The sequence below is a fragment of the Neoarius graeffei genome, chromosome 3 (genome assembly GCF_027579695.1).
Source record: "Neoarius graeffei isolate fNeoGra1 chromosome 3, fNeoGra1.pri, whole genome shotgun sequence".
Taxonomy (NCBI): Eukaryota; Metazoa; Chordata; class Actinopteri; order Siluriformes; family Ariidae; genus Neoarius; species Neoarius graeffei.
Genome location: NC_083571.1, coordinates 115733611 through 115759778, shown reverse-complemented (window position 1 = coordinate 115759778; position 26168 = coordinate 115733611). Strand labels below are relative to the sequence as shown.

General features: G+C 40.3%; 1 protein-coding gene across 1 annotated transcript in view; it reads right to left on the bottom strand.

Annotated features, from left to right (window-relative positions):
- The window catches only part of rnaseh1 (ribonuclease H1), a 39037-nt gene extending 13468 nt beyond the window's left edge, over positions 1-25569 (bottom strand). Inside the window, exons 1-5 of the mRNA XM_060917945.1 lie at positions 25124-25569; positions 14369-14478; positions 12171-12314; positions 2185-2284; positions 1963-2017 (exon numbers count right to left, since the gene is read on the bottom strand). Coding sequence (XP_060773928.1) covers positions 1963-2017; positions 2185-2284; positions 12171-12314; positions 14369-14478; positions 25124-25254 — 540 coding nt within the window. The 5' untranslated portion in view covers positions 25255-25569. The remainder of the gene's footprint in view (positions 1-1962; positions 2018-2184; positions 2285-12170; positions 12315-14368; positions 14479-25123) is intronic.
- Between the last annotated feature and the right edge of the window lie 599 nt (positions 25570-26168).

The window sequence follows — 26168 nt, the reverse complement described above, 5'->3', positions numbered from 1 at the left end:
AATTGCAATATGCGCATTACCGACATATAATAAAGAATCCCGTCAAGTTTCGTGAAATTCCTCCAGAAATTGAGAGAGGAGTCGATTTTAAAAAAAAAAAAAAAAAAAAAAAAAAAAAAGGTGAGAACCCTTCCTGGGGCAGACGGACAGACACCGCCACGACATAATCCACATTCGGGCCTTTCGGCCAACAGGAAACAAAAATTGTGAGGGAAGTTGATTTCAGAAAGCAAGCACACCTTGATGAAATTGCCAAAATACAAGTTTGTTAATAACCAAGGGCGTAACTCTGGGAAAATTTGCCCAAATTAAACGAAATTTCAATCTGCGTATAACCGTCATATAACAAAGCCTTATGGAAGTTTGGTGAAATTCCTCCATAAACACTACGTTCAGACTGCAACCTGAAACGACCCATATCCGATTTGTTGTGAAATCCGATTTTTTTGTTAGGCCGTTCACATTACCAATTATATGAGACTTGTATGCGATCTCCAATATGAACGGAAAACGACCCAAAAGTGTCCCGCATGCGCAAATTGACACGTAATAAGCACATCTACGTAATACGTAAACCAAAAAAAAAAAAAGCGCACTCGTTTAATGATTTTTTTTGTTGTTTAATTATCTGGTTAGTGTTAAAGTGTGAGGTCTCGTGTGCGTTTTTGTTTCTGAACTGAAATGAAAACGTGTAGCCTGGTAACGAGGGTTGACTCCTAAATATGTCTCTAATTTCTATATAAGTGCACTACATGTTACTAGGAAGTAATGGATTTTTAAACTCTATATAGTGCACTCGAGCTTCAGTAGGCAGTCATTTGGGATACGGCCGCTGTATTACCAAACTCTTAATTCAGGCTTAATAATTTGCACATATTTATTTCGTCATATTAATAAACTTTTTCTACATTTTTATAAATATTTATTTAGATTGTTTATAGCCAGCTGAATTCTGCAGCTTCTCTCAGCGCTGGCTCAAGGTGCAGAAACACCAGTGCAGTTTGCTATGGAGATGAGGCGAGACCTGGCGATGTGGTTTTTGTGGCGGCGGCGGAACTCACACAATCTGATTAATGTGGGCAGCAGACTAATGAGACCGAAGGCGTCAAATTACTGGAAATTTCCAGAACAATCTTGTAATACAGGATGGTTTAAGTTATAAATCAGTTATAGAAACTGTTTTATTTAATCAGGCTAACAGATAAACATCCAGGTCCCTACCAAATCCACCATTAGCTTGATCAATTCTATAAAAAAAGTCTATTTAAATTCCGAAAACTGTACAAATGTTGTTGTTTTCCACCAAAGAGGCGGGATTAGCCAACGCAGAATAGTGACGTTTGTCTCTTGTTGATGACGTGTAGGTCGCATGAATGCGACCTGTCCGGTCAGACTGCAGTCGCATGTGAAAATATTGGATATGCATCGGATTTAGGACCACATATCCAAGCGGCCTGGGTCGCATGTGAAAAAAATCGGATCTGTGTCGTTCAGATAGTCAATAACAAATCGGATACAGGTCGCATATGGGCAAAAAAAATCAGATATGGGTCGTTTCAGGGTGCAGTCTGAACGTAGTCAAATTGTGAGAGGAGTTGATTTCAGAAGAACGTACACCCTCATGAAATTGTCAAAGTACAAGTTATTTAAATCAAGGGTCAAAACTCTGGGAAATTTTTCACAAACGAAATTAAATCGCAATCTGCATATTACCGTCATATAACAAGGCCTTTTGCCAAGCTTCGAGAAATTCGTCCAAAAATTGAGAGAGGAGTTGATGTCAGAAGCCTGAGCCACCACTGTATCATATCGACTTTTGCGTGAAAATTATTTCAACCCCTACCATCATCTCAAATTTCGTCCGAGAGTAAATCGAGTCCATGTCGAAGGAAAGCAGCTTTTAATTTTTTAGTCGATTTATTGCTTTAAAAGATCTCCTGATAATGAACGCCTTGTCCTCACCTGTAGTTCGGCTCGCTGGTTGGTTTGTCTCCCTGATAACCTCTCTGAAACGTTACTGGAGAAAAGTTCAGCACAAAAAAAAAAAAAAGCTCAGAAAATCTTGGCCTAAACAACTTCACTTTACACAAATCTAAACCTGCAGCTGAAGACTTACAGGCCGTGTTGTCGATTCTTTTATCGGAAAACACATTTGTTACTAAATTATTAAAGTGCGTTACTCACAGAGGGTGATCGGGACCCCAGTACACTCCAATCCCTGCACGAGCTCCATTTCTCCCGTTTTTCGTACAACAGCCATCTGTGTACACCACCACCGCATCTCCTACAGTCAAAACCAACACACAGCCTGTAAGCTTCGATTCAGACTCAGCAGATACGGAGGATATTCCACAGTTGTGCGAAGATCTGAAGTTTATCTTTGAGTGGTGAACATATTCACAAGTGAGCGAAGCAAACTTGTGAAAATATTTTCAACACAAAAAGATAAAGTTCAGATCTTCGCACCACCGTGTAATGTTCTTTATTGGCTCAGCCACCTGTCTGCATGTGTGTTTTTAAGAATGTAATTGGTGTGCCAGCCTCAAGCAGCGATTCCAGTCACGGTGTGGCGCCACCGAGTACTGACTACGTTAGCGCCACGTGACATAACCTCGGTTTGCGATGTAATCCTCCGTGGCTGAGCGCCATCTAGGAAAGGAACAGAGTTTGCAAAATCGGTTCGAATCCTGGCGTCGACGTAAAAGGCTAAGCTCAGACCTGCACAGGTCTCTAGTTTTATGTGGACACACACAAGTTAATCAAAAGAATTTTAATTTTGAACCGGTTTGCCATTTTGACAACATGCATCTAGTCAGCAAAACAAGACTGGGAGTGACATCAACGTGAAATATCAGGAATTAATATACACACAGGACACTTTTTCCATGGAATAAAAATGTGTTCTATTCCCTTCTAGTGGTTTTATTAATAGCATGCATTATTTTTTTTTCACGGTCCAGTTTTGAGCGGGTCCGTATCCTACAATACGGACCCCTGTTATGGACCTCTGGCGACTCACTCATTCAACAAAAATCTTAGCAATTTTTGTCAACATTTATTTTCACATTTCTCAGGAGAATAGCATTAATTTTACAGCATGGATAGTGATAACGACAGTGTTCACAGCGAAAGCGAGTTTTACTACCCTGAGGAAGAAGAAATAAAACATTTCAGGAGAAAGCTAAAAACCTGTAACTGTTGCTAACGCCGAGCAAAAACAGGAGTCATTCAGGATTCAGCCATATTTGTATAAATAGGGGACTACACAGGTGGCAAAACATAGTTTTTTTCCTGCCATGGAAGTGCACTTGTATACCAAGGAGGAAGCAATTTGCATTACAGCCGTGAATGAGGATTCAAAATGGCAGCTCGGCTCGGTTTTCCCTTTTGGGCGCTCTCGTCTTCTGTTAGAATTTAGTAAAGAAAAAAAATATATATATATACTTACCTGCTTAAGGTCGGTCCGTATGGTGAAATACCGTGACCTCGGCCTTGAATACTGACCTCGGCCCAGAGGGCCTCGCTCAGTACTTTCAAGACCTCGGTCACGGTATTTCACCATACGGACCGCCCAGCTGGTAAATAACACACACACACACTATATATAGTATCCTTTATCCTCTGTGTATTACACCACTCTCCACAATGGAGAATGAGTGTGCAATATTGTTACAATATTGCACGTTGTCAAGACAACACGACGTCACACGTCAGAGCCGTAAAACTTCCACGTTAGCGAGCGACAGTTTGCAAACAAATAGCCACCAGGTTTGCTTCGTTAAATACAGAAGATTTTGAGAGAATTTTGGCCGCCAGGTCGCTCTGTTGTGTGCAGCTGTCAATGTTGATTTTAAAAGTAACTCAGTAAATTATACAGAGAAAATAATAATAATATTCGGTTTGACTGCACTAGCGTTGGCCTTCGCTAACACTACGCTGGCTGGAAGGTAACTGAACTGCTGTGAGAACAGCACAGTCTTGGGTAAGCTAGGCGTTGGCCTTCGAGAATGCTAATATAAAGAGTCTTTAATTTAAAAAAATAATAATAAACAATAATAAATGAAAGTGGAGCAAAGGAAAAAAAAAACCCTGAACTTCTGAAAGTCAAACTAAGATTGGGGGGGGGGGGGGGGGGGGGGGACGTCCCCCGAAAATATTTTAACAACATGCAAAACCCTTCATTCTAGTACTTATTTTCACTAAAACAAGTACTAACTTTTAAGCCTTTTCCTTTCATGTACATTAACAGGGCTCGAAATTTGCGGTGGTCCGGTCACCCGAGGGGATTTAATTTGTCATTTGGCGGGTAATTCCTGTCACTGGCCAGCCCGGCTGGCTAGTTGAAAATAAAAAAATATATATATGAAGCGAAGATTCAGACACACCGTCAACTAAAGCCGCCACATATTAAGCGCGTGCCGTGTCTGTGTTAATCGATGTGTTTATCGGCAGGACGGAAAATACCGAAGAATTCCGAATCATATCGTGTACGAGTCAGGCTGTCGTTTTTTTCACTACTGCACATGCATATAACGCATCTCATTGAATATCGCGGTAATCACGTGTAGTATTGGACCAGGTGGGTGGAGCACAGAAGCACGGCAGGCCAGAACTGAGTTCTCAACGAACTATTTATTGCTAGCTTTTCAGCCTTTTATCACTTCCCAGCCGTGCGCACGTGCACGCGTGTTGTGGTTGGGGAGAGAGAGCAAGCTCCCTTTCTCTGCTCTCCTCTTCTCTTAAAGGGCGCGGTCACTGGGGAAGATACACAAACAGGTTAATCCCCATTAGGTGCAATGATTCCACCACTTACCTTCCCTGACTCCACCCTCCATTCACAGACCGCCACTTGGCCACGCCCCCGCTGGCACATCACGTTATCAAATTCAATAGATGTGGCCACATTATTGCCCATTTAAACACGTGTTTTTGTTGTTGTTTACATCTACATCTGCCAAAGCGACGTTGCAATGTGGGATTTTCTAAAAGGTGTACAGAAACCACCAGAGACGGGGCCAAAGCAACCTCGGTCTGAAGAGGAGAAACGACGAAGGACTTATAAGCAAACGTGGGAGCGGGGTAGGCCTTGGCTGCGATACGATTTTTATGGAATAATTAATTTTTTTCAAGTTGATTCCTAGTCAATATGAAGCTCCGAATGCTTTCTCTCTCATAAATGGTGAAATTCAGAAAGCATGTTGGACATATTTTGGGTGCTATAGTCATGATAGTAAGTATATTTGTTTTCAATACTCATACACCAAGTTGCCAAGTTTTCCAATATATTATTATTTGTTGATATTATATTATGGTGCTCTGTGTTGTTCTCGTTTGGGTCATTCCATGTCAATTCACACACCCTCCCCAGTGACACCTCTTCAATTTGCCTGATATTTATTTTATTAGCGCCTTATGATGTCAAAAGAAAGAATCCAAAACTTTAGCTTCCTAGCTGGAACGGTTTTTGAATTTTGGCCCGTCAAAGTTTGGGTGCCACGCCCACTTTTGGGATCCGGGAATTGTACACTTAATTTGCAAGCATTTTTGGAGGCCCATATCTCTTGTTCTAAGGGGAATATAGACCTGTAAGTTGCTATATCTATGTATTCTGGCCCTATCTATCAGATTCTGCACCTAAAAATAGCACAAGTTTACTAACTTTAGAGATATTAACGCCTTAAAAGTGGATTTTTTTAACGAGAATTTTTTTTTTGACATTTCAGGGGTCCATATCTTGGAAAAAGTTTGTGTTGATAGGGTTTAAACTGATTTATCATCATATTTGGGAACTCTACTGTGTACTTAGGGCCCGTTTACACGAGGACGCTGTCGGGTAAAAACGACTAAATATTTTATCGGAAGTGCCTTTCGTCTACACGGGGACGGCGTTTCCGAGGCTGAAAAATGGAAAAAATTGAAAACGCCTTCCAGAGTGGATAAGTTAAAAACAGCCCCCGTTGCATATCCGTCTAAACTACCCAATACGCGGAACTCTGCTCGGATCTGCTCACGTTGGGTACGCGTTTACGTCATACATATGTCATATACTGTACATGCCAGCCCGGGAAGTAAGAAAGTAAGTAGAAAAGTAAAAGCATGTCTGATTACATCGATCCAACGGACCTTCAAGCTGCTCTGGCAGCTTTAATAAACGTCCAGGAGTCCTTCGAACATCTATACCGAATCTGCACATATACCGTTAATGAACAGAGGCGGGTATAGCATGCTCTTACTTTTTTACTTACTTTCTGACTTCCATAGCCAGAGTAGTCAAAGTTTTCGCGGTGCAGATGTGCAGATCAGACAAGACGGAAGACGTTGCGCATGCGTGCAGACATGGCGGAGGTCTTTCACAGCACCACCTAGCCGCCTGGCATGCACATCCAATTGAATTCCACACATTTATGCGTCACCGTATAGACGCAGATTTCCTCCTTGAAAACGGTCGTGTAGACGCGGAAAAAAGTGAGAACGAAAACGGACTTTTGCGTTTTTGTTTCAGACCGTCCCCGTGTAAAGTGGGCCTTAGAGAGTTTCAGGGCACTCAGAGGTTTGGTGGGGGTACAGGAGGGCCCCAAATATGGCTTCGGGACAAAATTACCGTTTGGTACGTCCTACTTCAGGCCATTAGTTGGCCATGTGGGCACATGATGACTGGAATGAGCCTTTAACCCTATCAACAGGCACCTTTTATCAAACTTTTAAGCCAATAAAAACTTTGATTATCCAACTCCTTCAATATAAACTAAGCATTTGTATATGGTACTGTTTTTGCATATTTTCTGAAAAATCTGAAAAAGTCCAGAAAGTAGGTCAACTGTTGTTTTAACTGCCAATTCATATCAAAAGGTACTAAAACACATTCAAAATTATAAAATACTAAGATTAAAACAAGGATAATATCACTGAACACATTTGAATATATGAACTGACAGTTTACATTTATTAACCCTTTACACACTGTACACACACACACGTAACTTAAACTACACTTAAGAATAAATTAGTCATGTGATCAGATCAGACAATTTTAATGAGGCATGGATGCCATTTACTGCTGTAAAATACATGTAGGCACAATACAAAATGATTCAATTCAATATAAAACCATAACCAGGCTTGCTGACCAACACTGACAGTTAAGCATGAACGTACTTTGGAAGAAGCATCTCAATTCTTTCTACATCAACTGCAACAAGTTTATAATGCCGAGCACTACGACCTTGAATCTCTGGCACATTTACACGACATATAAGGTCTTGAAATGGCACCCAGCATGATGGATTTTGACGGTTTTCAGCAGGCCAAGACAGAGTCGTGTTTGACCGTTTCACGAAATGACAATATACATCGTGTTCATCAGAACGGTCGACAATGTTTGCCACATACCAATTGTTGTCATACACACAAGCAATATATTGCCCAGGCTGATATGAACTGAAATCCTCTGCACCATCACAAGCATGACTTGGGGTTGCAGTAGAATCAGTACCATCAGTGGCACCCACCGACACAATGGAAAATGTCAAGTCCTGAGAAATCCTCCGCATCTCCAGTTTTCCATTGGAAATAGGTATGAAGCTGTGATGAGACCGAGTACCAGATATTGCCTTGGCTGACGAATACCTGCCCTCAAGTTCGAACTCTCTCTCATGAAGAGAGATACCCTCGCTGCTAACAAATAAGAATTTCACATTCTCAATAGGTTTGCTTGCCCATTGATGCATCTGTTCAGCAGTGAGAATGTGATCATCATCAGTGGCCTGCAGACTTGCTTGGGCAACCAGGTGCTTCACAGTGCCACCAATACCATCACATGGGCTCTTGCCATGCGATGTGGCAAAAAAAATGCCATTCAGCCTTCACACCAAAATCCTTTTCATGGTTGCACAAGTTCAAAAAGTTCTTACAGTTTTTGTACTGTGATGCAGCCCCATCACTGAAGTAGATGACTTTTTTTCAGATCAGGGATGCTCTGGTGCATTCTTGGCAGAACATTTGCGATGAAGCAGTGAACAGCAGTTATGTCATGTTTCAGGCAGTCGGATATTACTGCCAAACTATCACACTTAAGTTCATCACTCTCTTTGAAGTACACAACAAAGGGGTGGATAGTGGCTTGACTATTGTCCCAATGGTGTCCCTGCACAGCATCCTGCACTATGAAGCTGTAATTCTCCTAATAATAAAAGGGCCCCTTCCCCTTTTCTTGAAAAAAAAAAACCTGATGAGTCTAGGTTTAACTTCCAGATCAGATGTCAGAACAAATGTAGTAAAGCAACCAGGATGTTTTTCTTGGGATCATCCCCTTGTTTGCATCTTTCCCTTTCCTGTTTGAAAGATGCATTTAACTATTAAGAGTATAGTGGTCAGAGTTTGGTTGGATACAGGGAAAGGTGTCAAATGTAAAAAAAACAGCATCGTGAAACAGCCGGGAAAGGGTTTATCCCTTGTAATTGTCAATATAACTAATGGGGTATTGGGTATAAATAATCTTCCCATAGATTAAAATCACTATATGGGTGTGCTTTTACTACCTTAAACATGAATTGGCAGTCAAAACAACAGTTGACCTACTTTCCGGACTTAGGATTTTTCAGAAAATATGCAAAAACAGTACCATATACAAATGCTTAGTTTATACTGAAGGAGTTGGATAATCAAAGTTTTTATTGGCTTAAAAGTTTGATAAAAGGTGCCTGTTGATAGGGTTAAAGGCTCATTCCAGTCATCATGTGCCCACATGGCCAACTAATGGCCTGAAGTAGGGCGTACCAAATGGTAATTTTGTCCCGAAGCCATATTTGGGGCCCTCCTGTACCCCCACCAAACCTGTGAGTGCCCTGAAACTCTCCAAGTACACAGTAGAGTTCCCAAATATGATAAATCAGTTGAAACCCCATCAACATAAAAGCTTTCCAAGATATGGACCCCCAAAATGTCAAAAAAAAATTATTGTGTCATTAAAAAAAAAAAATCCACTTAAGGGGTTAATATCTCTAAAGTTAGTAAACTTGTGCTATTTTTAGGTGCAGAATCTGATAGACAGGGCCAGAATACATAGATATAGCAATTTACAGGTCTATATCCCCCTTAGAACAAAAAACATGGGCCTCCAAAAATGCTTGCAAATTAAGTGCGCAATTCCCGGACCCCAAAAGTGGGCGTGGCACCCAAACTTTGAAGGGCCATAACTCAAAAAACGTTCGAGCTAGGAAGCTAAAATTTTGGATTCTTTCATTTGACATCATAAGGCACTAAGAAAATAAAAATAAGGCAAATTGAAGAGGTGTCACTGGGGAGGTTTTGGGCATTTGTGTGAATTGACATGGAATGACCCATTTATGTATTTAACAACAGTATCAAAATACTCGGGTCTTGAAATAAACACACAGTCGTGAACAATGGTCACTACTCTCTTTTGTGTTATTTTTGACAGAAGTAAAATTCATACATGAACAAATTTTGGTTAGTTGATTTTCTGTTTGGCGAGTTACTTTGGAAGGGAGCGAATCCAGCTGGCTGGTGAAAAAAAAAAGAATTTCGAGCCCTGATTAATGATTAACATGTCAAAAATATCAAATTTAATTCCCCTAGTTAATGAGTAATTTTCAGGAGTGCATTTAGAAAACACGGTGATTTTCCTGGCTACACAGTTCATTACTTTGAAAAAAAAAAAATCAGACAGCTGAAGGTAAACTCAGCAAAATCCCAAAACAGTACTGTTAAAAAGTAAAGGTCTGTTAGAGTTTCTAAAGCTTTCAGGTTTCAATGTTGGGGACATTGATAAACGAGGCTCAATATTTTAGTAGGAGTTGTTTTTCCCCATAAGCTAAAGTAAACTAAAAATTTCCAATTCATATTTATGCGAGTTGAAGCCAATTGTTTACATTAGCTCGTATTGTCTGTAAATTTAAACATGTAAATCAGGGGCGTAGCTAGGATTTTTCGGGGGGGGGTCACACACTGACCGGCAGCCTGAGTGCATTACGTAACAAAAAATAATTACCATTGCTAGTTTTAGATCGCATAGAAACCGGCTCTTCCATTATTGCTGTTTCTTCCATGTTTTCTTGACGTTGTGTTCTAGAAACGGCACTAAAACTTAGCTTCGAAACCACAAAATGCAATTTTGATGGAAAAAAATATAATAAATTGCTGACCTCTCTTCACGTCAAAAGAAGGAGGAAAGTTTTGCTTGTTTTGACACGGCGACTTATTAACACGAGGAAATACTCATAATTCGCAACTAAAAAGACTGCAGCTACACTGGCAGCTTGAACATGCTTTCTAGTGCAATCGTGTTGCGTTTGCGTAGAACGGTGTCAGTCCTGCGCGCCTTAGCACGTGCACCTGAAGGCGCGCCTTGGGCGCGTGCGCCTAATGAGCTCCGACACGCACCCTGTTAATCAATGAACTATGTTTGGGCTATTTAAGGACCGCACCCATGCAAGGACGATGCGAAGTACTACGCCACGTCTAGGAGCACGAAAAATAAATTTCTCCATTCGGAAAACTGGAGATTTTCAAGAGTTTTGTCAAATATACGGATTTCCGGGTAAATCTGGAAGACTTTCATCCCTGAATAATAAACAATAAATGGCATTTTTTTGGTCCATCGGATATATTCCATTCACAGGGATGAGTGCATGCTGAGGAAAAAAATCTGAAAAGTAGTGGGGGGTCTGGGGGCCACAGGTCCCCAGTGGGGTCCAGGGGCAACGCCCCGATGGAGGACCAGGGGGCAAAGCCCCCAGAAGCTGATGGATTTTGGCAATTTAAACACCCAAAAACCAGTCATTTTAGCAATGAAGTACATGTATTTTTCTAGAAGTTAATATCCCAATTCCACATGCCATCACAAAAGTTTCAGTTATCATGACAAGTGTTCTTTCTTAAATATCATATCCCACCTTGTTTGAATTTTTCAGTATGTTCAGTGCAACCTTTTAGGTTTTGTAACAATACACCCATAAATGAAATGTTTCAAACAAAGTTTTGATTTATACCTGCTGGTGAGATACCCTGTCTGATATCGGCACGACGGGTTTCACAGACAAAGTCGTTGAAGCTGAGCCTGTGGTGGTGATCGCAGCAGTACCAGTCGCCAGCGGGTTGCTCGTGCCCAGCTCCGCGGCTGTAGTTGAACTTGAAGTATGTTTAAAAGCACTTGCTCTTTAGCAAAAAAGTTCTTACGGTGTTTCACTGATCCGGCATGACTCTGTAGAGCCTTTAATCCTCTTTATCCGTAAAATATTACATCGTCACACACCGTACAAAGAACTTGACCGGGAACATCAAGTTTTTTCACAAATTCACCAATGGTTACCGACACCGGTCCATGCTTGCTATCTACCGGGGTTAGCGTAACTATTATCCAACCAGTCGCATCTGAACTTATTCTTCACACTCATCTATTTCACGCACCTTAGCTTCATCTCGCTTGTCAATTGTATTCGGCATTTTGATGTTTAAACATATGAACACAATGACTATCGAAATGTACAACACAAGCAAATTTGGAAGTCACAGTGAAACAGCGGGAAAGTTTTCACTATGATGAATGTCGGTTGGCTGTTATATCCTTAATGTCAATTATTTGACCAATCATAAAGCAGATAATACAAGTTTTACTTCACATACAAGCTATCGTTAAATGAGATTGTGCGGGAATCAAAATGGAGGCATCCGAATAGAAATGTAAACACTGGTCTACATCTATCGGCTGATGAGTTCAGTCTCAGTCACCAGGATAAACGAACCCTACCCCCCCATAAATCAAAAAATTCTCAACGGATTTGCAATAACATAAAAAAATAGCATTTTTGAGTCCCAAAAAGCAGAAAAATCTCATCCCTGCATTCAGCGACTCGTCTTTGACTCGTTCAGTATCATGCTAGCTGAATGGAATACATCTGATAGACCACGCAACGCCAGCCAATATTATTTAAACATGTCTCTCAGATCCGTGATGCATTTCTTTCTGTAAATTGATCTCAACAATCCATTGATTTCCTCACAAGCGACAGATAAAGATTTATGTCACAGAGAACCAAAACCGTGTCCCGGATGGAGCTCGGATGAAAAATACAAGTGGCGTATTTCCCAGTAAAACGCTCGTGTCTGTGTCATATATAAACTTACAGACAGGATATTTTCAAAATCATTACCCATGTAAGTGAACCCCTTAGTACTGTTGGCAGCAGAGGGCTCAAGTTTCACTCGTTTCACACTCCCTCCATCAACCTCATCCTCTTCAATGGACCTTTTCGAGCCAACAGGAACACTTGTGCTTGGCAGGGTGGCTTCAGAACCTAGAAACAAAAATCCAGTTGAGCGTCAGCATCTCTATGAACTACAACAGTATGGTAATTAAAGGACCGACATGGCAGCTCACTTTGTGTTAAACAGTTATAGTAATAAACATAGAGCCGTTTTAAATGTCGGATGCAACCCAGCAATTGTACAAGTAAAAATTAGCTTGATAAAAAGATTCGTGGTACACTAGATGGCGCTTCTGGGCCGCAGCCCAGTGGTTGAGAAACACTGGTATAGACAATGGATGAATGGATTCTTGAAATATCTCTGTACTGAGGGGATCTGTGAAATGTATTTTACAATTAAAAGGATCCCTAGATACAAAAGGTCTGAAAAATCCTGCTCGATACTCTCTATGTCCCGTCTTTCATTCCTGTAGCCTCTAAGCAAAGGGGGGGGGAAATGGGAGGAAATTAAAAGGGAATGAAAAGAGGGAAGGGGGAAGACAAAAAAAGGAAAAAAAAGCCAGTTTTTTGAAGAATGTAAAATATGAAACATTGTTTGTTTTTTAAAAACACTTGTTTCTCACATAATTCTGTTTGATTTCATAATTTTGATGTCTTCAGTACTGCTCTGCAATGTAGAAAATGGTCAAAATACAGAAAAACATATGCAAGAGTAGGGGTGTACAAACTTTTGACCAGTATGGTATATACTACAAAATCACCGATACTGTATAAATCACTTAAGGTAGGCATATCAGACGCTCGCCTGGCTGCGCTGTGAAAATTCTGCATGCAGACGCTCAACCAAGTTTCCAAACCTGTCATTGCTTAACTCTTGAATATTTTCTATCATTAAAAGTTTATAATCGCTGCTTTCCAAAGAAATGTATCTGGTTAAGATCTGTTCAGTACTTTGGGAGTAATGGCAGGTTGAAGTCGATACAACAGAGTAAAAACTCTGCTCGCGGGACGTCGGGAAACTGACGGTGCTTTTCTTTTTGAGTCACAGGAAAGCAGTTAGGCTCTCTCTCTCTCCTGATCGGTTTCCCACTGGATTACTCGTCAATATCAATCAGATCACTTTTATAGGGATGTTCTCTCGCTCCCACTGTTTCTGATGAAGGATTCAGCAAAATTTCCCGTTTTCAGTTTTGATGTTCTGATTCACGGGAGACTTTGAAGTGAGTTTTCAAAGCTTTACCTACTTATTTTTTCAAATCAAACTGATTCATGTAAATAACTATTTTAGAATATAACTGGAGTTGTTTTGGTGAAAAATATTGAAATCTTAGTGGTCGGAACGAGATTTAAAAAAAAAAAATGGGAGTCAGAAACGCAAGTATCGATTTCAGTTGAGTTAATGTGAATTGTTTATTGGATGTGGATCAGAGTTTTTTCGAGGTTCGCCTTGAAAGCTGTGAATATTAATCAAAATAATCATTTAAATTCTTTCATTTAAACACTAGTAGGCCTTACTGAGAAATACAAAGGCCTACAGAGCACAAAGGGGGGGATTAGAAATAATCTAATTACTTTGAGTGTACCGATTTCAGGTTTTTAACCTAATTAGCATAGTTAATACTAATTAAATACTAATTTGCATAATTTATTTTTACTAATTTTAACCTTTGTATTCAGTACACAGCCATCTATGTTCCTGCCAATTTCCATGTAAATATCTTGAAAAATAGAAAAGTTATGAAGAAAAAACAAACAAACATTTGATCTCATTGGTTAATGAGGCCCATTTTGAACCATGTGATCCTCAGACAGAATATTACAGCAGTTTAATAAAAATTAAACCGTTTCTTCAATCTTTGATTTGTAATATCTCAAGAACAGATAAACATTTTAATTCTGTAAAAAGTATGTCGCATTCAATTCTGAATTCAGTTTCATGCAATTTGGGTTGAATTTTCACCCGAGATGCCTACTTAAGGATTTATTTTGTACTTTAAATATCTACCTCTTGCCTTCATTCATTACGCATCTTGTATTCACCGTCTATGCATTACTGTTTGTTATACTGTCCAGCCTTTGTATTGGTATAAGTATAATTTAAAAAAAAAAAAAAAAAAGAGTAAATATCGGTAGGTGATGATTACTCTCTGTGGATGTTGTCTTGTTCCTGACAAAAGCCCATGCATCATCTTCAGTAGCAAACTTTTTATATCGTGCATCAGGAAATCTGTCCACTTGAAACTTGCATTCTTCCCTGTGGGATAAAGAACAGAAAGACGGCACAGGTCAGGACTAAACCCACTGCTCGAAAAACCGCATATCCGATCGTCCAAGACGACACAAGTCTATGCAAGGACGAGTAAAACTTTCATGGTAATCGTTCGATTGGACAACAAAAGTTAGTACTGGCAACCTGAGCAACACAGGCAACCGCTCCGTGGTGCAGGTTTGAACTGTCAGTCCAACAGGAGCATATTTCAATTATTACTACTATTATTATTCTGCAAAGTGAATTGCGCTTCGTGACATCTGACTCCTCCTCAAAACAAATTTCAGCTGTGTCGATCAAAAATCTTGTTTTCCTGGACTGGTTCCTGTATAAAGTTAATCCTACCAAGCCTCAGGAGACATCGACTGTATGCTCACTCTGCACTAAGAGAGCAAGGAAACAGTCTAAAGTAGCTCGTCTCGTTTCACGGGAAATGCATTAAAAAGGTTTTATTCTTCAACACGACAATATATAAAAAATACAAAAAAATATTTTGAGGAAAATCATTCAAATTTCCTTGTTTTTGGTTATAATGCATCCAAGTATGTGCGTTTGAGTGTACTGGAAAAGCTCAGCTCAGAAGGGTCCACGTAATGACGCAATTACACCAATTGACTAAAGGTGACAAGGGTCAAGGACATTGTCTTCCAGCAGCGCGGTTGAAGCGGGCAGGGGTGAAACTTGGAACTTTTATATCATGACTGGAGTTAATAATAAACGATCACTGAATAATGCTCCTTACCTTGAACCAGTATACAAACAACCATTTTTTTAAATTGTTTTTGGTTTCATGTATTTCGTCATGATATTTTTTATTTTCTAAATATTTATCAACATACAGCTATTGTGGCACGGGAGCCTGTGATTGGTGGACAGCCGACAAAAGGTGTCTCCCATTGGCTGTAAATCGTGACAATCGTAAATACACTACCGTTCAAAAGTTTGGGGTCACCCAGACAATTTTGTGTTTTCCATGAAAAGTCACACTTTTATTTCCCACCATAAGTTGTAAAATGAATAGAAAATATAGTCAAGACATTTTTCTGGCCATTTTGAGCATTTAATCGACCCCACAAATATGATGCTCCAGAAACTCAATCTGCTCAAAGGAAGGTCAGTTTTATAGCTTCTCTAAAGAGCTCAACTGTTTTCAGCTGTGCTAACATGATTGTACAAGGGTTTTCTAATCATCCATTAGCCTTCTGAGGCAATGAGCAAACACACTCAGTGTGTTTACATGCACATAGAGAGAATCGAATTTCTGCCGTTGCTCGACTGAAATCGAAGTTCAAAATGCCATGTATACACCTTAATTCGGCTGAAATTGAACCAAACTTGATTTCTCGGAATCGAGCTACACGACCTAGATTATGCGATTTCTGCCGAGCTACTTAGTGCATGTATACCCTATTGAGCTACGTATTTGAGCTACTTACTTCAGCACTGCCCCTTCCGGAAGTGACGAGACCACAAGCGGGAAACACAACAGCCTTGGTCGGCATGACAATGAATCATGACAACGGCATGAATCTTTTCTTTTTGTGGCATTGTTTGCACTGTTAAAATTTAGCTCACTTACTGTATCACCAAATACATCTGTACAGCTGTTGCATAGCTGTGAATTGTGTACATAAACAAGTCATTGTATTTGTGTGTGTGTGTGTGTGTATATATATATATATCTCTGTCCAACATCTGAAGAATGTCAATAAAAACAAAATTGAACTTTTTGTGTGTTTAGTTTAAGACATAAGTTAAACTGTAAGCAAAAAATGGACTTTAGAAAAATATACAATTGTGCAAAATAAGTTGTCTTACAAAACAGTGGTCTGCGCAGGACAGTTTGTAGCCATACAGTCTGTTAGAGCAAGCCTAACAGCTTGAGCACAGAACTTGTGAACACGGAACTGCCAGTGTTGCCAGATTGGGCGGTTTTAAGTGCATTTTGGCGGATTTGAACATGTTTTGGGCTGGAAAACGTCAGCAGTATCTGGCAACACTACTGATAACTTTGTTTATACTCTTGAATAGCTCTTCTTCATGACGACAACCGGAAGTGTACCAACACGATGGGGCGTGTAGCGCCACCTGTGGCTCGGGTGCACGATGTACCTCACACAATAGCTCGATTTCATCGTGTGCATGTAGGATTGGATTTCTCTGGCACCCCTGCTGGGACCCGTAGCTCGATTACAGACAGTAGCTCGATTTGGATGTGCATGTAAACGCACTGATTGTACCATTAGAACACTGGAGTGATAGTTGCTGGAAATGGGCCTCTATACACCTATGGAGATATTGCACCAAAAACCAGACATTTGCAGCTAGAATAGTCATTTACCACATTAGCAATGTATAGAGTGGATTTCTGATTAGTTTAAAGTGATCTGCATTGAAAAGAACAGTGCTTTTCTTTCAAAAATAAGGACATTTCAAAGTGACCCCAAACTTTTGAACGGTAGTGTACATACGGGACCCACTGATTGGCTGTTCACATACTGAAGCCAAGCGGAGATGTCCGGCGTCCGTTGCTGTCGTCTGAAGAAAACTACAGCTAAAAAAAGCTCTACTACCGGATTACTTGGACAGTCTTAAATCAGGAAGACGTGAAGGGGGAGGGAAAAAATTTAACTGCATTCTATCCTCTCCAAAATAAAATAAAGCTCTGGGCAAGTGGAACTGTTTTTCGGGCAAGTATGTTTTGGGTGCTGCCAAGGCTGGGAGATTTTTTTCGAGGACTGAAACCGGATACACACACTGTGTTCAGACTGAGAAGGTGAAGACATGGTGTTCTCTGAATAAATCCTGATGTTATGAAGATCGGTTTGAGAAAAATATATGGTCTATAGCTCTCTTCAAGGATGCAAATGGTAATTTATTAGACGAACAATTCTGCCCTAAACACAGGTTCAACCCTTCCAAATCAGACTCTTTCAAATTACAAAAAGTGGTAGCCCAAGAATGTGTCTTTCCAATGAAAAATATAATGGTACATTAACCTATACAGCCACAACGGGCCCCACTATCCATTCAGGGGATTTTAATCCTGGGCAACGTTCACAACCCACTGCAATATTTCTATTTCAGTTGCCAGCATTTTATTAGTGCAATATTGCTACTTCAGGTGAAGTATTAAAGTTCCTTTCTTATTTTGTTGTGTATACTACATACTTGGCCTGTGGGTTTTTTTTCCCTTTTTTATACTTTTCTTGCACTTCATTTTTTTTTTTTTTTTGTTACTGCCTATTCTTGACCCTTTTCCATCTGTGAGCTGCTGGAACATGTAAATTTCTCCACTGAGAGATGAATAAAAAGTTTATCTTATCAAGAAATTTTATTTGAAACTGTCTAACGGAGAAACTATCCACTGGAAGACAAAAAAATTATATCCGACATAAGTTTGATAAAAATTCAAATCGGCAGACTAACAACTATGTATCTAACCTTCCCGATACCCCAAAAATGAAGGAAACGGACTTTAAAATTATGAAATGACGTTTATCCTTCCAAATAATTACTTGGACTACATTTTAAGTGATGATAAATTATGTTCATTTGGTGAAAATATTGAAACTACAGACGACAATAGATTTCTCACATGTGGTGTAATCCATACAGTAGTGCTTGAAAGTTTGTGAACTCTTTAGAATTTTCTATATTTCTGCATAAATATGACCTAAAACATCATCAGATTTTCACACAAGTCCTAAAAGTAGATAAAGAGAACCCAGTTAAACAAATGAGACAAAAATAGTATACTCGGTCATTTATTTATTGAGGAAAATGATCCAATATTACATATCTGTGAGTGGCAAAAGTATGTGAACCTCTAGGATTAGCAGTTAATTTGAAGGTGAAATTAGAGTCAGGTGTTTTCAATCAATGGGATGACAATCAGGTGTGAGTGGGCACCCTGTTTTATTTAAAGAACAGGGATCTATCAAAGTCTGATCTTCACAACACATGTTTGTGGAAGTGTATCATGGCACGAACAAAGGAGATTTCTGAGGACCTCAGAAAAAGCGTTGATGATGCTCATCAGGCTGGAAAAGGTTACAAAACCATCTCTAAAGAGTTTGGACTCCACCAATCCACAGTCAGACTGATTGTGTACAAATGGAGGAAATTCAAGACCATTGTTACCCTCCCCAGGAGTGGTCAACCAACAAAGATCACTCCAAGAGCAAGGCGTGCAATGGAGCACTTGCATGTGACGTCACATCCGATCCAGATTGTAAACAGATGCCACCTTGTCGGTCAAATGCCATATTTCCGCCTTCTACTTCTGGAAAACCCTACTATATACAATTCTACTACAACGTCAACTCCACTGAAAATCAATAAAACATAAGACGAGTGGAATCCTGTGTCCGAGTCCTTCCCTTTCAAGTGTGGGAAACCCATGATGCTCACATACACTTGACAGTAGGCTGCCACGGGACCCTGACAGGCGTGCAAAATGGATTGCTGCTATCAGGTATACCATATATACAGTAATAGTGACAGACTATTGATACTTGATCTGACTGATAATATAAAATATTCAACCATAATAGTGGATATGGCAGCGCATGATGGGGATGCTGCGACTACAAGCTCTCCCTACCTGTGCACGTTTATGTGTATTTTTGCGTGTTGTTCATCTGTACCAGACTTCAATATCCACTACAACCGTATGGACTTACTGGACATTGGTTTCCAGCAGAAAATGACAGTTTGTAGCGATTTCCATCGCATGCACAACATTCCAGAAGAGATAGCGAGACCAGCGGGGTCTCAATACTTAAGTGACTTACCCATCCAATGAGGATTTTTTCTTGTTTACAAGATGCCACATCTGAGTCGCTGACAAATCCTGAATTTCTGTAAAGATAACTGTCCAGAGATTTATAAGCATGCAATGCTTCACCACTGAACAGCGAGGGAAAGTTAATGAGGTAATTATACACATCTGGGTATTCCGCTGGCAGTTCAATATCCACTGACACAGTCGTGAAAACTACGTCCGGTAAACGATAAGGGTCACTAATCTGTAGGTCATTTATTTTAGACATACATCTAGTTATCTGTTCATTAGAAAAATGAGCCGTGTAGTCCGTCGGTTGAAATTGATCCATTTTGTATACGAGTGCAGCAGTATTCAGCTGTGTTTTTTACCGACAAGATGGCGGCTGTTTACATTCCGGTCACGTGACTGCAAGAGGTCTATAGTCGGCGAGGTCACAAAGGACCCCAGGGTAACTTCTAAGCAACTGAAGACCTCTCTCACATTGGCTAATGTTAAATGTTCATGAGTCCACCATCAGGAGAACACTGAACAACAATGGTGTGCATGGCAGAGTTGCAAGGAGAAAGCCACTGCTCTCCAAAAAGAACATTGCTGCTCATCTGCAGTTTGCTAAAGATCACGTGGACAAGCCAGAAGGCGATTGGAAAAATGTTTTGTGGACAGATGAGACCAAAATAGAACTTTTTGGTTTAAATGAGAAGCGTTATGTTTGGAGAAAGGAAAACACTGCATTCCAGCATAAGAACCTTATCCCATCTGTGAAACATGGTGGTGGTAGTATCATGGTTTGGGCCTGTTTTGCTGCATCTGGGCCAGGATGGCTTGCCATCATTGATGGACCAATGAATTCTGAATTATACCAGCGAATTCTAAAGGAAAATGTCAGGACATCTGTCCATGAACTGAATCTCAAGAGAAGGTGGGTCATGCAGCAAGACAACGACCCTAAGCACACAAGTCGTTCTACCAAAGAATGGTTAAAGAAGAATAAAGTTAATGTTTTGGAATGGCCAAGTCAAAGTCCTGACCTTAATCCAATCGAAATGTTGTTGAAGGACCTGAAGCGAGCAGTTCATGTGAGGAAACCCACCAACATCCCAGAGTTGAAGCTGTTCTGTATGGAGGAACGGGCTAAAATTCCTCCAAGCCGGTGTGCAGGACTGATCAACAGTTACCGCAAACGTTTAGCTGCAGTTATTGCTGCACAAGGGGGTCACACCAGATACTGAAAGCAAAGGTTCACATACTTTTGCCACTCACAGATGTGTAATATTGGATCATTTTCCTCAATAAATAAATGACCAAGTATAATATTTTTTCTCTCATTTGTTTAACTGGGTTCTCTTTATCTACTTTTAGGACTTGTGTGAAAATCTGATGTTTTAGGTCATATTTATGCAGAAATACAGAGAAAATTATAAAGGGTTCACAAGCTGAAGCACCACTGTACATACACTGGCTTGACATTCACAAACGGATAAAACAATCTCATCATTTCCAGATTCTATTTTGAGAGAACACAATGTAACATTCGGCATGAGCTCACAAAACAAAGATGAACTCTCTATAATGTAATTCTATGTCTGGTGAAGATTTGTTGTTTATACACACACACACACACACACACACACACACACACGAACAGAATCCTAAAATCGTCACCCAAACTTCTCTTTCTTGAACAAATTATACTGAAGATGCTTAAAATTTGGAGAAGGAGCAAAAGTAGAAAGATATGATATTTTAAGATATTTTCCCACTGAATTAGATAACAGATTTCACCGTTTCCCCTTCTATGTATTTTATTAGTTTTCTTGCCTGCTTTCTTTTTTTTCCATGGAAAGGAAACAGCATTCCAGTATAACTACTTTAACTACAGCATTTCCTACATAATTTATTTTCCATTTTGTATTACAGGTTGTTTAGACTAGCTTTGTATCAGATTGTTTCCTCTGATAATCTACAATCTGCTCCTCAACACCACCAAAACAAAGGAGCTGGTTATTGACTTTAGGAAAAACAAAACTGACATCCAGCCACTCATCATTGGCAGGACCTGTGTGGAGAGGGTCCCGGTCTTCCGGTTTCTCGGCATTGAGCTGGAGAACGACCTAACCTGGAGTGCCAACACCAAGGAGCTGCTGAGAAAGGCGCAGCATAGACTGTACTTTCTGAGAATCCTCAGAAAGAACCGTCTCCCCCAAAATCTGCTCCGGACCTTCTATCACTGCTCCATAGAGTGTGCGCTCACGTACGGACCGTGTGTATGGTACGGCAGCTGCACATCCTCAGAGAAGAAGGCGCTCCACAGGGTCGTTAGGGCAGCAGAGAAAACAATAGGCTGCCCCCTCCCCACCCTGGAACAGATTTACACCTCCAGATGCCACAGGAAAGCAATGGACATTTCAAAAGACTCGTCACACCCGTCATTGTCTCTTCCAGCTTTTGCAATCAGGCAAGAGATACAGAGCAATGAAAACCAGGACAAACCACCTAAAAAACAGTTTTTATCCCAAAGCAATTATGGCTTTAAACTCAAATGTGCAATAGAACTATCCTTGGCCCTATCCCCAATGTGTAATTTGTGTGTGTATATTATATATTTTTTTCTTATCAGTGCAATCTGTGTACATATACAACCAATACAATACAGTTTACACTACTTTATTTTTTCTATAAAAATAAAAATATACAGGAAGGTACAGAGCAGGCTATACTTCCTTAGGAGGCTGCGGTCCTTTAACATCTGCAGGAAACTCCTGTGGATGTTCTATCAGTCTGTGGTCGCCAGTGTCCTGTTTTACACCGTGGTGTGCTGGGGGGGGGGCAGCACATCCAAGGACACATCCAGGCCGGACAAACTGATCAGGCGGGCCGGCTCTGTGGTTGGCATGAAGCTGGACTCTCTGGTGATGGCGGCAGAGAAGAGGTCTATGGACAAACTGTTGAACATCATGGACGATGCCAGTCACCCTCTGCACACCATCATCAGCAACCAGAGGAGCCTGTTCAGTGACAGAATGCTCCTTCCCAAGTGCAGGATGAACAGACTCAAAAACTCCTTTGTCCCTCACACCATCAGACTGTACAACTCCTCTTTGGGGGGGGGAGGGGTAACAGGAGGACAGAGGATGGGAAAGAGCAGCAGCCTAGCCTAACAATCAGCAATACCGGTGTCACGGTCTGATCGTGCGCTGGTATAAATTTACCATGCGCATACCAATTTTTTTTTCCCGGTCAACTTCCAGGAAGTCTAAATTTACCATTTCTTGCTGCGATTTTGTACAGAGCATTTCAACACATTTGTGGACTAATAGAACGCGAATTGTGAGATTTGATTATCAGTAAACAAGCTGTTGAATATGGATGAGGAAACAATCATTTCCCAGTCACAAAATGAAGATCAGCAAAATGCACAGTCCAAAGAGGCACGAGACCAGCGATTCGCCATTTTCAAAAGAAACATGACCCAACTTACCTTCTTCCTACAAAGTGGAAAGCACTCCAGTGACACTGACAAGAAAGACCACCGAAACATCAGAAATCAGTGAAAATAGTTTATTTGTGGATCAAGTATGAACGTAAATCCCATATCATATTGGGCTGGTAAATTCTGACTAGGTCCAATGACAGGAGTCTAATTATACCAGGTTGGTAAATTTGACAGAATAACCAGATTATAATCATGATGAGTCTCACTCAAACAAATCAATATTCATCAAGATAAAGTGAAAATTTATTTGTGGATCAAGTATGATCATAAATTTATCATATTGGGCTGGTAAATTCTGACTAGACCCAATGACAGCAGTCTAATTATACCAAGTTGGTAAATTTGAGAGAGTAAATTATTATAATTATGAGGAGTCTTACTTAAAGTGCTGATGACACGAACATGACTCTATGCAATTTCTTAAATAAACTATACAACATGGCAAACATGTTAGATTTCTGTTATAATTACGTGAAAAGAAGCTGTTGTTACGCGAATATCCAACTTTTAATTGCACAGCGCAAGAAAACTGGGTCCGTGGCTTGCAGCCATGCTGTGACGTCAGCGGAAGAACACACTGCGGTTCACTGGCTGTTCTACTCTGGTTCTAATCAATGGAAATGGCGCATGAAAACGCCAGTGAACTCTCTAGTGCTAGCTCTTCCTCTTCTGGGAGTCTAGAATTGTGTTGATCTCTTCCAAATAGAATCTATGATAGCCTACCCTCTTTACCCTTTGCCTCTCGTTGCTAGGCAGCAGTGACATGAAAGCCGCAAGCTTTCACAAGCAAATACATGACTGATATCACGCCGACTTTATGATTATCATGTAGAATCTATAGCTCTACGTACCTTTATCTTATGTCGTTTCACAACAGGTTCTGACAGGAGGACTGTCTTTGGATCCGGCATAGCTACTAGTAGACCCCCTCCGGAATACTGGCAGTGTTGCCAGATTGGGAGGTTTCAAGTGCATTTTGGTGGGTTTTGAACATATTTCGGGCTGGAAAACTTCAGCAGTATCTGGCAACAGATACTGCTGACGTTTTCCAGTCCAAAATATGTTCAAAACCCACCAAAATGCACTTGAAACCGCACCAACTGGGCGGGAAGCCTCCCAATCTGGCAACACTGTGTAGGCACTGCTGATGGTAGCAGCACACGTTTGTGCTGAACTGAACACCCAAGAGATTCTTTTAAGGTGGGAAGGGTGTCAAAACAATCCAAATCGAAGTGTTCAGAGCACGGGACGGATGTTGGTGAGGGCTCCCACTTGTCACAAGTGCGCCTGACTTGCTTCACCCACTTCGCATGCAGCTCGGGATCTCTGGGAAACTTGAATAAACTTACCCCATCCTTGTGGGTTTTGGAGCAAAAGCCGGCAACACAACGCGAAGGCATAATAACTATATATATATAAAATAATGTATAATAAAAACACTAATAATGATAAACTCAACACCTGTCGCATCAACAACAAACTGGTAAGTTAGGAGGAAGGTTCTTTCACTGACGTCATATAGCTCCTCCTCCTCTTTCGTCTCCTGGGTGCTGCAGCCCCGTCAAATTTGCCCAAATAGCCGCGTTTTTTATCATAACTTGTAAAATAGGCGCCTTCGTGAATTAATATATGGATCATCAGGAATTACTTTTTATGTTATAAAACATCGCCAAAGATGTCAAAAATGTGTCATCAGCACTTTAAATCAATATTCATCAAGATAAAGGGTAAATAATTCAAGTATGAACATAAGTCTCATATTAGGCTGGTAAATTCAGACTAGGCCCAATTATACCCAGTTGGTAAATTCAGACCGTGACACCGGACAATGTGCAAAAATAATGTGCAATATCTCTCTTGCTGCCCCTCCTTTCCTTTCTCCCCTCCTCTCTCTTCCCCATATCTTATTGTTTTTATATGTCAATACTTAATTTATTTTAATTTCTCTTTTAATTTAATTTATTTAATTAAATTTAATTTATTTAATTAAATTTAATTTATTTAATTAAATTTAATTTATTAAATAAAATAAATAAAATTTAAATAAAATTTAATTTTTCTTTTAATTTAATTTTTCTCTATTTCTCTGTTTATCTGTAATGATGCTGCTGGAATCTTAATTTCCCTGAGGGAACCCGCCCAAAGGGATCAATCAAGTTTTATCTAATCTAATCTATAACTCCGAGTCAATAGCACCTTCGAAAACGTGACAATGAATCAAGACTTACCTTATAATTTCTGTTCAAGATATTTAATAGGATATATGATGTTGCCATATTGGTTTTGCCACAATACTTTTTTTTTTAATAGTGTTATTTAAAAAAAAACAAACAACAGATGGTTCTCACCATGTTTGGTACACACCAGGCCTGTGTCCTTTCCTTACAGCGTAAAAGAAACTGCCCTTCTTGCCCATTTCTTCAGCACTGACACACACAGCCCTGCGTACAAGCCTGGAAACACTCAATAATCTCAACATAACCACTTCTCAGTCCATAACCAACTAACCCACACGCCTACAGCGACAGTTAGCCCCGAGGCTAACAGAAACCGACATGAAACCGGAAAAGTAGTTTGTTTGCTTATGTAGCTAGTTAGCAAAACATGGCGGGTCTCATCTGTCAGCAAGTTCAAGTTTTCAAAAACAGAGCTAAAGAAAAGCACAAACCTACTAAATGTTTTAAAGAAAAATAAAGAGTCTCTGCTGCTTCTGATTTCAAAATTAACAAGACTTTCTATTTTTCCTCCTGAAGGTAAGATGCTACGGTACTTCTTCTTCGTCGTCGTCATTAACTCTTCTAGAAAGGCGCTCGGCAAAACCTTTAGTGCAATACCGCCACCTAATGGCCTGGAGGGTGGAGCCTGACTCTTCTTCTCTGAGCTCCACATCGAATCTGGCTCGTCAGAGTGAAGGTCGCCATCTTACCACTCTCATCGCTTGTATTTTGAGCTCCACATCGAATCTGGCTCGTCAGAGTGAAGGTCGCCATCTTACCACTCTCATCGCCTGGATTTGGTTTGTGTGTTAAACCATCATGTCCGATCAAACTTGCCCCAAGAAAAGTATCTCCTGATTTTTTCCCCTTTCATTACCTTTTCTTATTTTCTCAACTTGACCCACATTCTTTACAGCTCTCTCCTTCACTGTTGTTTTTTTTCCTTTTCCAGTTGAGTCTCTGAGCATTTTTTAACAGCTCTAAGAAGAAGAAACCTTTATTTGGTTTCACATGCACATTTCAAGCACAGTGAAATTCATCCTCTGCATTTAACCCATCTGAAGCAGTGAACACACACACACACTCAGAGCAGTGGGCAGCCATACCAGAGTGCTCGGGGAACAGTCAGGGGTTCGGTACCTTGCTCAAGGGCACCTCAGCCCAAGGCCGCCCCATG